Source organism: Heterocephalus glaber, unplaced genomic scaffold (genome assembly GCF_053883595.1).
Source record: "Heterocephalus glaber isolate CG9 unplaced genomic scaffold, H.glaber_assembly_v1.0 deba00001442, whole genome shotgun sequence".
In the NCBI taxonomy this organism is placed as follows: Eukaryota; Metazoa; Chordata; class Mammalia; order Rodentia; family Bathyergidae; genus Heterocephalus; species Heterocephalus glaber.
Window position 1 is genome coordinate 29,893,271 of NW_028258296.1, and position 13,428 is coordinate 29,906,698.

Below are 13,428 nucleotides of genomic sequence, written 5' to 3' on the forward strand. Positions count from 1 at the left end.
GGCCTGGGTCCCAGAGAGACCCTTGCCCAGCCCCTCTCAGGTGTGGGTGTGTTCCTTCTCCTGAGTTCCCAGCAGCAGCTACCTTACAGATAAACTTAAGCACATCACTCTGGGACGATAAGGACCAGTTTCCTTATTAGCACTTATAGCAATAAAGAAAATGAGATGGGGAAGGCTTTGAATGCTCACCTCAAGCGCCAGTCTAGGAGGATTAGTGGAAATGTACCTAATGCTTCGAGCGCAGGAGAGTGAGGTCAAGTCTTGACCCCCGTGTGGCAAGTCAGTTCTGCCACCTGCCCAGCCCACACACACCCCTAGCCCCAGACCCCAATAGGTGATGCTGCTCTCTGTCCAGATTGAGGGGAGTAACAAATTGGAGTAAACCCCATCGCTTCTAATGAATGTTTTCCCAGTGTACTGTCTTACGTGCATCTATCTAATTCAAATGGTAAAACATATATATTTAAGTGTACACATATTTTGCATTCCATTTAGGATCTAGAAGCTAAATGCATTTGCCTAATGATTGTATCACTTTGCTTCTTCAGCATTTTAAATTTTTAAAAAGTTCCTCTTCTTTGTTGATTTGTTAGGCATTGAGAACACAGAGGTGGTAGCTCCCACTCAGCCTTTGCAACTTAAAGCCTTGGGTGCCTCTCTTGGCCTCCCCTGAGCTCTGCAGCAGGGTCAGGTGCTGCTGCTCTCAGATCTTGGAGCAGTGACTGCACAGTTTGTCCCACCATCCTCTCACCACCTTTCCTCCACTTGCCTGTGAGATCCTTGAGGACAGGAACATTCAGGCCCAGCTGGAAGAAAAAGAGCAACTCAGTGCAAGGGCACAGCATACACGGGGTCCCATGGGCAGGACAGCCACCTGCAGGAGGTTCCCTTGATGAAAGTCTGAGACAGATCCAGAGAGGTGTCATGTCAGTAAGGACCTGGTTGGCAGTAATAATGACTTTGATCTTCATCCAGGGGAGAGACACTCATGGATTTTCAGTGAGGAGATGACATTGTTGGCTTTACCCTTCACAGAGGTCTCTTTAGCTGTGGAGTGAAAGAGGGATTGAAGTGAGGATGCATCAGGGGATTGAATGCAGAAAGCTAAGGAGGCGGTTTGGGGGCTTCATATGGGAAAGGATGAGAGTGGAGCTGTGGCATCAACAGTAAGGATGGAGAGGAGAAGATGGATGGTGTCTTAGTTACTTTTCTTGTTGCTGAGGCAAAATTTCCAATACCCACAAGTTAAGGGAAGAAAGGTTTATTAAGCTCACAGTTTGTAGCGATTTCAGTTCATAGTTGGCTGGCTCCAGGGCAGGGTGGCATGGTAAAAGGGCATGGCAGAGGAGAGATGGTTCCTGGCAGACAGAAGTTAGAAAGGTAGCAAAGCAGCGAAGTAGAAGGAAGCAAGCAGTAAGCGACAAGCAGCAATCTTCTTTCTGTCCCTTATATCCTATCCAGTCTACCTATCCCGTAGGGTGGATAGCATCCACACCCAGGGTGGGGCAGCCTTAATCCTAGCATCACATCAAGAATCAGTTCCAGCATCACATCCTTGATCCCAGTATCACACACCCTTGGAAAAGCCCCACATATGACCACATGAGGCTTTGGGGGGACATCTAGATAGAATCTATAACCGATGGAGAGGTATTTATGACACTGAATCAGATGTGGCTGAGATTGTACTGTGTGCCAGGCACTGTGCCAGCCCTTGGCATTAAGGCATGGCCCTGACCTGAAGGAGCTCAGTGTAAGGAGAAATTCAGACAAGCAACATTTACGGGGGAGTATATTGACTACTACAATAGAGAAAGTAAGGGACAGAATAGGAGCACACAAGAGAGGAACCTAACTAGAAGAGTCCAGAAGAATTAGGACCACTAGACATAGAGAACACAGAGGGAAGAGGAGATTTAGTATGAAGACAATTAATTTGGTCCAAGATAATTTGTGTTGGAGATGCTATGGGGAATGTGCGGCCTTGTCAATAGCTGATATGCACTTATTCATCGATCACCTAGAGAGGGGAGAGGATAGGGTTTTGATTTGAAAATTGTCAGTGCCTGGGAAGGATGCTGAAGCTACAAAGGAATAGGAGACACCCCCTAAAAATCCCAAAAAGCAGTAACTGAAAAAGTATAAAGAGAAGCCAGGCATGAGGGTGCACACCTATAATCCCAGGATTCAGAGACTGAGGCAGGAGAACCACCAATTCAAACCCAGCCTGGGCTACTTAGCAAGACCCAGTCTCACAGTAAAAAGGGCTGAGGATATAGTTCAGTGTGAAGGTTCAGTCCCCCACCCTCATACACACACAGCAGAAGAGCCAGAAGAGAGAGAGATCATAGAAAGCAAGGGAGGAGAAAGAGAAGTGAACAATAGATTCAAATGCCACACTGTGGTCAAACAAGACTTGCAAGGTTCTGTGGAATTTAACAATCAGGAGCTTCCGTGAAGTGATCTCAGAGAGGGCAGTTTCGGAAGTGTTGTGTCCGGAGGTTTGCAGGTGGTTGAAAAATAAACTGGGGCGTGAAATGTGGATCGTGAGTGGAGACAGGTTGAGGAACCCGACAGTGAAACGAATGACAGTGAAGGCAGTGGCTGGAAGCAGTTGGGGCGAGGGATGATAGTTTCCTTAAAATGAGAGTCTGGTAAATATTAATTAGGGAGGGAAAAGCCTGCAGAAAAGAAGGCCCAGAAGGCTGAGACATCACTGTCCTCTTCCTTTGTGCTTGTGTTTCCTTGCCCCTTTGCACCCTCCTCTGACTATCTTGGCTTCTTGGTGTAGGGTGGTAGGGGATACAGAAGATAGGTCCTTGACCGGAGAGCTCCTTATTCTCATTTTTTCCTGCTCTTTGACCAGCTGAGTCTGCAAGCTCCTTTAGTTTCACTATTACAGCTGCAGGATCTAGAATAATGACGAGCACATAGTAGGTGCTCAATCAGTGTTTGGGAACTTATGAGTGTAGTTATTACAAAAATAATGAGTACCAAAAATAATGAGTACCTCTCTACTTGAAATAATTTACCCTAACCCCTTTTTCACCAGGCAATTCTACTCGTCTTGATTTTTGTCTTCAGAAAGAGAATAAAATTGACAGTTGCGCTTTTCCAAGTCACAAACAAAGCCATCAACAGCTCTCCTTTCCTGCTCTTCCAGCCAGTGTGGACGTTTGCCATCCTCATTTTCTTCTGGGTCCTCTGGGTGGCTGTGCTGCTGAGCCTGGGGACCGCTGGTAAGGGACAGTGGGTATGGGCTCTAACCCCTTGGAGCCATACAGATGTGCCTGTTTTGGAACCATTGGCCCATTTCTGGGGCACCAAGCCTCTCCTGCACCAGAGGTTCCAGATGACAGCACTGATAGCGCTAAGGGCTCTGTCATGGGGAAAGCAAGAGATCTTTCTCCACTTTTATAAGGGCATTGAGAAAGCTGCCTTTGCGCTTCATAAGGTAATAAATTAAGTAAGGATTGCAAGCTTTAGGGAAAACTACAGTATGAACCAAGCCACATAGAATATTATCAAATATCTCCATGTTTAAATTTATTCAAGTTACTATCAAATCACTAGTTGATAAAGATCCCGGGAAAAACTTAAAAGATTGTTGTACCCAGCAGAGCCAGCTTAAGTTTAAATGCATATAGAAGTTCACAATGCTTTGGGTTTGAAAAGACAATTCTATATTCTCCACCCTCCTGTCATATCCAAACACCAGGGCTGTTCCTCAGAATCAGCTTTGGTGCTTTGTTATAGTGCAGATCTGTGTAACTGTGTCACTGATTTACTTCATTTGGAGTAGGACCAAGGGGGGGAGGGGAGAGAGAGAGACAGACAGACAGACAGACAATAAAATCCCCTGTAATAGGGCAACCATATTCTAGAGCAGAGTAGTTCAAAGTGCTGTCTGAAACCACATCAGGGGCTTATGCCCAGATTGTATATCTCTCCATTGCTTCCCTCACCATGAAAAACAGCTAAAAGAGTAGTGTTCTCAGTGATGCCGTTGATCTGCGTTCTGCCATCGGCTCCTCATCTCACTGCAGACTAGTAAGAAATAGTGTGAGGACTGGTGGCCACTCTGAGGGCCACTGCCTCTGAGTGACACTGTTCTAGGTCTTCTCTAACTCCTCTGTGTGATTTACTCCTCTGTTTGATTTGGTGCCCAGATTCACACCCAGATGCTATCAGAAAACAGTAAGTTGCTTTCTGAGACTTCAGGAGGCAGTTAAGGACCACAGCAGATGTCACATTAGCAAGACGGCTGCAGTTCCTTAATGTTTTATCAAGTTCCTTCTGACCCTCATTTACTCCAGTCAGTTGATCTAGTGTGTGTGCTCTTGTATAAGAGCATGTGTGAATATCCTCCTGTGTGTAAGAGCCATGGCCACACAGTAGATTCATAGTGAGCTTGCTTCCTTCCCTCCCCCAGGGAGCTAATTGACCCCACAGAATCAAGATGGTCAGTAGCCCCCTGAAAGTTGCAGCCCTTAGAAGCCTGTATTTCTGGTTTCAAAGATGCCATAGGGGCAGCCTCTTCAGCTAGAGTCTCAGGCAGCTTCCTGAAGGCCTGCAGCAAACTTCAGATAATTATCCAGAAAGGAACCATGGTCAGACAGATAGACTAAAATTAATATATACGAGACTTGTCTAGCAGGTAAAGAAAACTCGAAGCAGCAGATGTTTAAACAAGATGTGAGGTAATATCTCTCACACATAGATGAAGTTCGTGAGGGGCTCCATGCCAGCATGATCCCCAGAAGTCAAAGACCCTGGTACCTTCTTGTTCCACAACCTCTACCCCTTGCTCCCACCTCATAATTGAAATGGCCATTTGGGCTCCATTATTCCACCCTTTAGAAAGATGGCAAGGAGAAAGCTAAGCATAGCCCTCCCAGAAATCCTAGGCAGCTCTTAGCTGCTTCCACCCTGGCCAAATCCTAGGTGCCTGGTAATACCCATCTTTGAGGAGGGCCAGAAAACGGAGTTTCATTTTGGTCATCCATGCACACTTGAAAACTTAGAAGTTCTGTTACTAATAACAGAGGTCAGCAGACAATGTGGGAATGAGAGGTCTCCCCCAACATAAGGCTGAACAGTGTTCCTCTGGCTCATTAGTTTGAAGTGGTCTCCATCCTGGTCAGGAGAGAGGGCAGGGGCCTTAGTGCATGAAGGGAAACAAGCATGTGTTGGAAATGTCCTAGAGTCTAAGCTCTGCAAAGTACTTTCTTATGGTCTCCCCCGTAAGCATCACAATCTCCTTTGACTTCTGTGTTAAACTGAGGTTCTAAGTGAGCCATTTGCTGAAGTTCAGACAGCAAGGAGCTGCTGGGCCCTTTTTTTCTCTTTTTCTTTTTGAGACAGGGTCTCACTGTGTAGCTCAGACTGGCCTTGAGCTCACTTATAGTCCAGGCGGGCCCCAAACTCATGGCAGTCCTCCTGCCTTAGCTTCCCAAGTGCTGGGATCACAGACATGCACCACCACACCTGGCCCTAGGGCCCTGTGACTGCAGAGCTCCAACACAGTCCCAGCACTCTGCTCACTAGCTCACTTCCAGAGCAAGACACTGGCCCACTTTGGGAGTGGACGGGCTGGAAATTGCCCGAAGTCTGGAAAATACAGAAAGAGGCCAAAAAAGGTCAAGTGGGGGTCAAGACAGTTCCAGAGGAAGACCTGGTCACAGGGGAACAAGGGAAGAACCCAGTCCTGAGAGCTGAGGAATGAAGACACAGAGGAACAGCCCAAGCCTGTCTTGGAGGTGAGCCTCCTTTGTGTCTTGTATGCAGATCACACCACTTCGTGTCTGTCCATTAGGATGCAGCGGGCTGGTAGATACCCATAATGTGATATTTGGGGCCTGTGGCTGCAGGACCAGAGGTTGAGCCAGGGTGAGGTGTGGGGACCAGACTGTAGGTGGTGGCACTGTAGTACCTGAGTCCTTGTCCCTAGAGAATCGCCAGGGACAAGGTGGCCCTTGGGCAACATGGCTCAGGGCCAGTGAGGGAGCTGCCTCCAGCGCATCCCTAGGCACAGCTCCAGTGGCTGTGCGTCTGGTTAAAGGGAGTGGTGTCTGGCCACAGCCAGGGTGTTTTGGAGCAGCACACATCCATTCATTCTTTAATTCACAGATATCTGCCAGGAATGTAGCTCAGTGGCGCCACGCCTGCCTGGCAAGGGCAGAGGCCTTAGTTTAATTTCCGATACTAAAAATAAAATTTTTTTAAAAATAAAAAATAAATTCACAAATACCTGAAGAGCACTGTGGGGCAAGACACTGGCTAAGGCCCCAGGGAAAGCCCACAAGGCTCAGTCGAGTAGGATGGGCTGAAAAGCATGGTCACGGAAGAGATGTATGACCATATGAGAGGAGAAGCAGAACAAGGCACTGACTCACTCTGAGAGTCACGGAGCTTCTCAGAGAATCGGCCAGACATTGCTAGAAAAGCAGAAAATACAGAAAGGGGCAAAAAAAAGTTTTTATTGAAGGGTCTAAACAGTACCAGGAGAGGACCTGGTAAGAGGGGACCCAGTCCTAAGAGTCGGGGGATAAGTCAGAAAAAAACAAGCCCCAGTGGCAGCTTAGGGGTGGGCTGCTGCACAGGACCATTTAACTGGCTCCTGCTTGGGCCCACAGCAGGCCTGGGGCCCATGGGGCAATGGAGCGTATCAGCCACCAGGACTGAGAGCAAGAGGGCAGGGAGGCAGGGGCCTCAAGGCTAGAGGTAGTTTGTCACTCCACAGTCTCCTCATAAGATCAGAGAGTGAAGTGTAAGAATTTGCCAATGGGAGGAGCAAAAGGAGCAAGAGTGAGAGGAATTGAGGGGCAGTGTGTTAGTCGGCTTTTCTTTCTCAGGTAGAACAAATACCTGAGGTAAATCAACTTACAAAGTGGAAAGGTTCATTTTGCCACAGTTTCAGACGTTTCAGTTTGTGATCAGTTGCCCCCATTGCTTAGGTCCTGTGGTGAGAACACAGCACATTATGGCCTTATGGCAAGAAGCCATGGTGGAAGAGGCCCATTCACCTCACGGCCAGATGCACAAAGAGAAATAGCAAGAGACTAGGGTCCCACAGTCCTCTTCCAGGGTAACCACAGTGACCTAAGATTCTTACTAGGCCCCACCTCCTAAAGGTTTCATAATCTCCCAGTAGTGCCACTCTCGGGAACAGGCCTTTAACTCATGGGCCTCTGGAGGCTGCTGCAGATCTACAGCAGGCAGTGCTGGGGCGTAATGTATGTCTCTACGTGCAAGCTAATTTCAGGCTTCACAGGACAGAAGTGCCACACAGAGCTACTGGCTCCCTTCCCTGTCCACATCACAGAAAACAGACTGGCCCACTTCCTCGGGCCACCTGACTGCTTTTCACACACCTGTGGGCTGGCCAGGTACAGAGAATCCCTTTGTCCTCAGAGGCCTTTTCACCCAATGCCAAAGTCACCAGTTCCAGGCTGGGGCGGAGGAGCAGCTGCTTCACTTTTTGATCTTTGCATTATGAGAAACTGTGAGCCGCTTCCACATCTTATGAAATGTTGCCCACTAAATCACCTGGGGGTACCTTCTGACTCATTTAATGTCCTCTGAGGCAGTGACAGTGATGACCCATTTCACTCTGGCACTCAATTTTGTGTAGGGTGTCGCATGGTGGGTAAAAAAGCTATGAGTATTTTTTTAATTGGGTCAGCCTCTTAACTAATTGACAAATTCTGGCTTGTTTAGGGATCCTCTCAACGGAGCATATCAAGACCACTCCAGCAATGACATGTGTTAGTCCAGAGGGACTTGCCTGCTACAGCATTGTGACAGTGACTGTAGTAACGTAGGGACTCCAGAGGGGCTGGAAAGAGCCCAGAGTCGTGGAAGTCTCAGAGTCCATAAGGTGGAGAAGGCCCATTTAGCAGAGGTGGCTGGCTCCCTCTAGGTCCGTGCTGCAATTACAGGAGGCTGCCACAGGGATGTGCACAGTGTGCTCAGAGCAGACAAAAGCTTGAAGGGAGAAAACAGGCTCAGATAGAGCTTTCCCATCTAGGGGTCTGGGATCCAGGCTGGCTATAGGCTTCTTTGTGCATTAATCTGTGCCTCCCTCTTGCCATTCATGTCATGAGAATGATGGGAGGCTGCCTCCCAGTGACTTTAGAAGGCTGTGACAGAAGAGCTTTGCCTCGAAAACGGGTTCATATATGTTCTTCATATTAGGGATCAGTGTGGACTAAGGCATATCTAGTATCGTAGCTTTAGCTTATGGTTCATTCTCTGCTCTGCCTGATGTATTTGAGAACACAGTATGAAAGAAAATCCCCGTTTTTTTTTTTTCCAGTATCGAGGATCGAACTCAGGACCTTTGCTTTCGAGGCAGGCACAGTGCCACTGAGCTAAATCCCTGGCTCTGAAAATCCCCATTTTAAAAACTCCTCACTGCTCTAGAAGAGAAGTGAAGTTATTTCACAAAAGTGTGCTGGTGGCCGAGAGTGGAGGGAGATGGCACGGGAGAGACTGGAAACAGTCCCTGCCTTCCACAGTCTAGGGTCCCTTGGGCGTGCAGCGGAAAGCAGCTCCATCCACAGCTTCTCACTTGCCTGTGTGATATTCTCTGGAGTCCATTTTCCTTCCCAACACTCTCCCCAGCGCTCTACCCCAAACTGCTTCAGAAACTAGTCATTCTTTAAGATCTGTTTCCACTATTTTATTTCTTGGAAAATCTCATACGAATTTCTCAGGAATACTTAGATATTTCTTCTTTATTTTTTTTAAATATTCCTCATTCTTTCAGCAAATAATCATTGCCTGCATACTGGGTCCTTGGCATTGCAGTTGTGTTGTGTACTTATTGTGTGCTCTGCTACTTGAAATACAGCAACAAGCAAGACAAAGGCCCTGATTCCCAGGTACTAACATCCCAGTTGGTGTTGAGAGAGGAGAGGCAGCAAACAGACTGTGTTTTGCATTCCTGGGTGATAAATGCTGTGAAGAACAATAAAGCAAGGTGTGTTGTCATCCACAAAAGGAAGAACACAGGAGGGGAGGGACTCTGTCCTTTTCTTTCTGTGTCTCAGGGCTCAGTGAGCCATACCTGATTGGGTATCCCATCTGCTGAGTCAGTGAGTGAATTCACACCAGTGTGTAGTAAATAAAATGTATACATGTGAAGAACTTGGTATCTTGTAGGCTCTCCATCATTGAAATGTCCTTTCCTTTTCTCTGATCTTCATGCTACCAGAACAAAGCCAGTAAGAGACATAGCCAGGATGGGCTCAGCAGGCTGTGGTATCAGTAGAACCCCTAGGCTAGTTTGCTGGGAAAGGCTCAGAGAAATATACAGAATGTGCTAGAAAGTAGACCCCTGTCAAGTTGGGCCTGCTCCCTTTAGGAAATTATCCCAACCAGCTGGGCTGCCATCCTTAAAAATCTGCCATTTGCTATGATCATCATATCTCTATTGGGCTTAATACTTTAAACTTCCTGATAATGGCCAGGCTTACAGCTAGCTGCATGATAAATATCTTCCAGATCATTCTGATGTACTCTAGGGAGAGCTCTAGAAAATTGTTTCTGAATCTCTGATGAAATGTGTCACCTGAGAGCGATCCATCCATCCTCTGCCCATCCGTTCAACAGATACCTACTGAGCATTTACTGTGTATCAGACTGTTAAAGATGCTGGAAAGGGCCACAGCTTTCCTTCTAGTGTAAGGGAGATAAGCTTAAATAAAATAATTAAATGAATTTCATAGTACTTTCGAAGTTGATAAGTGCTATGGAAAAGTAAAGCAGAGAAGAGGAATATGAAATGGGCAAGGGGAGAAGAGTGAAATTTTAAATCTGGTGGTTGGTGAGACTGAGGAGGTGATGCTTGAGCAAAGACTGAGAGAGGTGAGCAATCAGGTATCTAAGGGAAGTGGAGAGTACAGGTAAAGGACCAGTAAGAGCCCAGGGTTCTAAGGTTCACCAAGGAAGCCTGTTCGGCCAGAATGGAGTAGTTGAGAGACAGTATGGCTCAGAAGCGAAGTCGGAAAAGGCATCAGGTCAGATCTTGGGGACTTGTTGATGTTTATAAGAACTTTGGCTTCGGATCTGAAATAAGTCTTGGCAGAGTTTTAAGCAGAATAGAAACATACTTGTTCCAGGTACATTTTAAGAACAGTGACCCAGGGTGGAGGTGATAGTGTCTTGGATCTGGGTCTTTATGGTTTAGTGTGACATTTTGGATTCTGTGTCTACTTGGAAGGTGGAGCTAGTAGGATTTACTGAGATATTAGATGAAGGATGGGAAAGAAAGAGGAGTTGGCAGTGAACGAGGGGAGGTTGGCCTAATCTACTGGAAAATAAGATAGCCATAAATGGAGATGGTGCAAGAAGCTGAGTGGAACATTTTAAGGATAGATCAGAGACTAATTTTAGGTTGGATTGAGATATTTTTAGGCAACCAGGTGGAGACAGGAGATGTCCAGTAGGCAATTATATGTATAAGTCTGAAGTTCAGATTTCTATAAATTTTAGAACATATTTAGAATAGTATTTAAAACAATGAGATTAGAATGAGTGTAGATAAAGAAGAGAAGAAATGTAGAACTGGTTTGAAGCATTTCACTGTTAAAATATCCTGAAGGACTAGGGATGTGGCTCAGTGGTAGAGCCCTTGCCTGGCTCCTGGGTCCCATCTCCTAGTAATGAGGAAGGACAGCAAAGGAGACTGAAAGGAGGTGACCAGTGGACAGTGGATAAAATACCATAGTGTCCTGAAATTCAGGAGAAGGTTTTCAAAGGAATGTGAATGCCTCAGTGTCTCAGGTGCTGCTAGTAACTAAAATAAGAACTAATGATCCAATGCTGAATGTGGCAACCTGGAAGTGAGACAAAATAATTTCAGAGAAGAAAGAATGGTGTCAAGATTGGAGCAGATTCAGTGAAAATGGGAGGAAAGGAATTGGAAAGAGCAAGTATAGACAATCTTCAGGAAATTGTCTATAAAGAAGAAAGAGAAATGGAAAGGAAGGAGGTAGAGGAGAGAGTTCACAACAGTTTTTGTTTTTAAGATGAGAATAGTTAAGAATGATTCAGGAGGGGAATGGTTTGATGAAGATGGGGAGCACTGCTAAAGAAATACCTTGAGGTAGGTGAGGAAGGCTGGGATCTAATGGAGTGGTTGGCTTCAGGATCGCAGGCAGTTTATCATATTAAGGACAGAGGTTCAGATTATGGATACATCAATAGCAGGAAGATGTAGAAGGTAGGCACTAGCAGAGATTTTCTGATTTCTTCATGTTTCTCAGAGCAACAGAAAATAAGGCCATTGGCTGAGAGTGAGGATGAAAGAGAAAATCTGAGAGGTTGGAGGAGGAATTAGAGAACAATTATCCAGAAGAAGGTTAGCCAAATAGACCAATATGATAACGTGTGAGTTCTTTTTTAACTAGCCTTTTTATCTTTTTATTAGTATATACTGATTATGCAGAACACTGAACATATGAGTTCTTGATAGTCACTCAGATGGTATTTTCTTTCTGATTTTTTTTTTACTTCTTTCATTTTCCCGCTGATATCTCCAGCCTAATGCCAGCGTGCTCAGTAAGTACTTAATTACAGAACTGGAGTCATTTGTAGCTAACCCACTGTTGTACTTAAACACCTCATCTGTTTATTGTACTTACTCATAGTGGCCACATGGATGGACATTTAGAGCCACAGAGGGATGAGAGCAGCAAGAGAGTGAGAGGGAGGCATTACTATCCTCAGTTAACTGGTGATGAAATAGATGCTTAGAAGGTCCCGCAACATGCCCAAGGTTGGTTAACCATGGGGGACAGTGCAGAGATGTAAGCCCCCCAGAGATGTTAATCTCCCTTAAAATGCGCCCTCTCCTTCCGACACAAAGTCTGCAGCTGCACAACCCCTGATGGCTCGCTGAGGATCTTGCCTGCACTGGCCTGATCATCCAGCAGAGGGCAGTCCTGTACGCATAAGCAGGCCTGCCCCACCCACAGGCCTGGGACAGCTCTGGCAGCATCCCTGTTTCCAGGACATCACCCTGAACCCAGAGCCTCTGATTCCTTGCGAATGTTTGCCAAAAGCAGTTGTTCTCAAGCAGTGATTTCCACCAAAGCATCATTTGACAACATGTGGAGACCTTTTGGGTTTTTATAACTGGTGCATAGAAGGGAAGCATGCTGCGAGGCCGATGTCCGGTGCACAGTTCAGCCACCCACCCCCACCAGAGAACTGTGCGGTCCAAAATGCTGATTGGTGCATTGAGAAGTTGAATGATCCTGCCCTAAGTGAAAAACCCTTCTAAACTGACCCAGAGAAACAAATAGAAGATGATTTCAAAAAAGATGTTAAAAAACAAAAAGAAATAGCAGTCAAAAATAACTTCTGGGTTCACTTCTCTGGTTTTGAGGGCTGAGTGGATTTTGACTTATCATTTCAGCTGCTCACCTGCTGACTGTTGCCATCAGTGTGCTGAGCTGGGATGTATGTGAATTAGTGTCATGGGCCATGCAGGTCATCCGAAGGAGAGACTGTTCTCCCTTAGTGTCCAGGGCCTACTCATTAACCTCTTGTCTCTCTGAGGAAACTATCCCTCCTGCTCCGTGGGTACAAGGTGTAATCCAAACATACAGTGAAACTTTAATCTTTTAAATTCATTACAATAAAAGACACATTGCCATTAGTCTCCTTAAAATTCTCTCCCTTCAAATACCCTGATCCCGTCACTCTTATCACTTTCTGAAGCTGTTCTAGGGTCCTCTTTTGTCTCCTGAGTTGCACTGTCCTGGCTGCCTCAATGTCTTAAATGGATTCAAAACATTTACCTTTCATGGTCATTTTGACTTTGAGAAAGAGCCAAAAGTCACATGGTGCCAGATCCAATGAGTAAGGTGGATGACAACACATCATGATGCTGTTACAAACCTGCCTTTCCATTGAATGTCACTGGGCCGGAGCATTCGCCATATTTCTTATCATACCTCATAAAGATATGAAAGAGGCCTTTCAGAACTGCATCAGAAAGTGGCAAGAAAGGTAGAATAAATGTGTTCAAAGAAAAGGAGAGTGTTTTATAGGGGAGTTAATGGCAATGTGTCTTTCACTGTAGTAATTTTTTAAATTTAAACATTCTCTCTCTTCATATATATATATATATATATATATATATATATTTTTTTTTTTTTTTTTTTGGTACCAGGGATCGAACTCAGGACCTTGCGAGGCAGGCACCACTGAGCTAATCCTCAGCCCATTCTCTATATATTTTGATCACCCTTTGTATTCTTCATCCCCAAACCATTTGTGATTTTGGAAACATGTTCTTCCAAAACCATAGTCTGTTCCTGGGCCTCATGGCCGGGCAAGAGTAGCAATTTGCTTATTCCCTGACCCCAAGCACTTCAGATAGTCCAGGGGGAAGTTCTCAAGTTCACTGGCCTAACC

The 13,428-nt window shown here is 45.8% G+C and overlaps 1 protein-coding gene across 9 annotated transcripts in view; it reads left to right on the forward strand.

Moving 5' to 3' along the window:
• The window catches only part of Slc44a3 (solute carrier family 44 member 3), a 77,364-nt gene that overhangs the window by 28,317 nt on the left and 35,619 nt on the right, over nt 1-13,428 (forward strand). For all 9 annotated transcript variants that reach the window (XM_004841225.4, XM_021255344.2, XM_087213163.1 and 6 more), the window contains one exon: nt 3,053-3,239. In XM_004841225.4, coding sequence (XP_004841282.2) covers nt 3,053-3,239 — 187 coding nt within the window. The remainder of the gene's footprint in view (nt 1-3,052; nt 3,240-13,428) is intronic.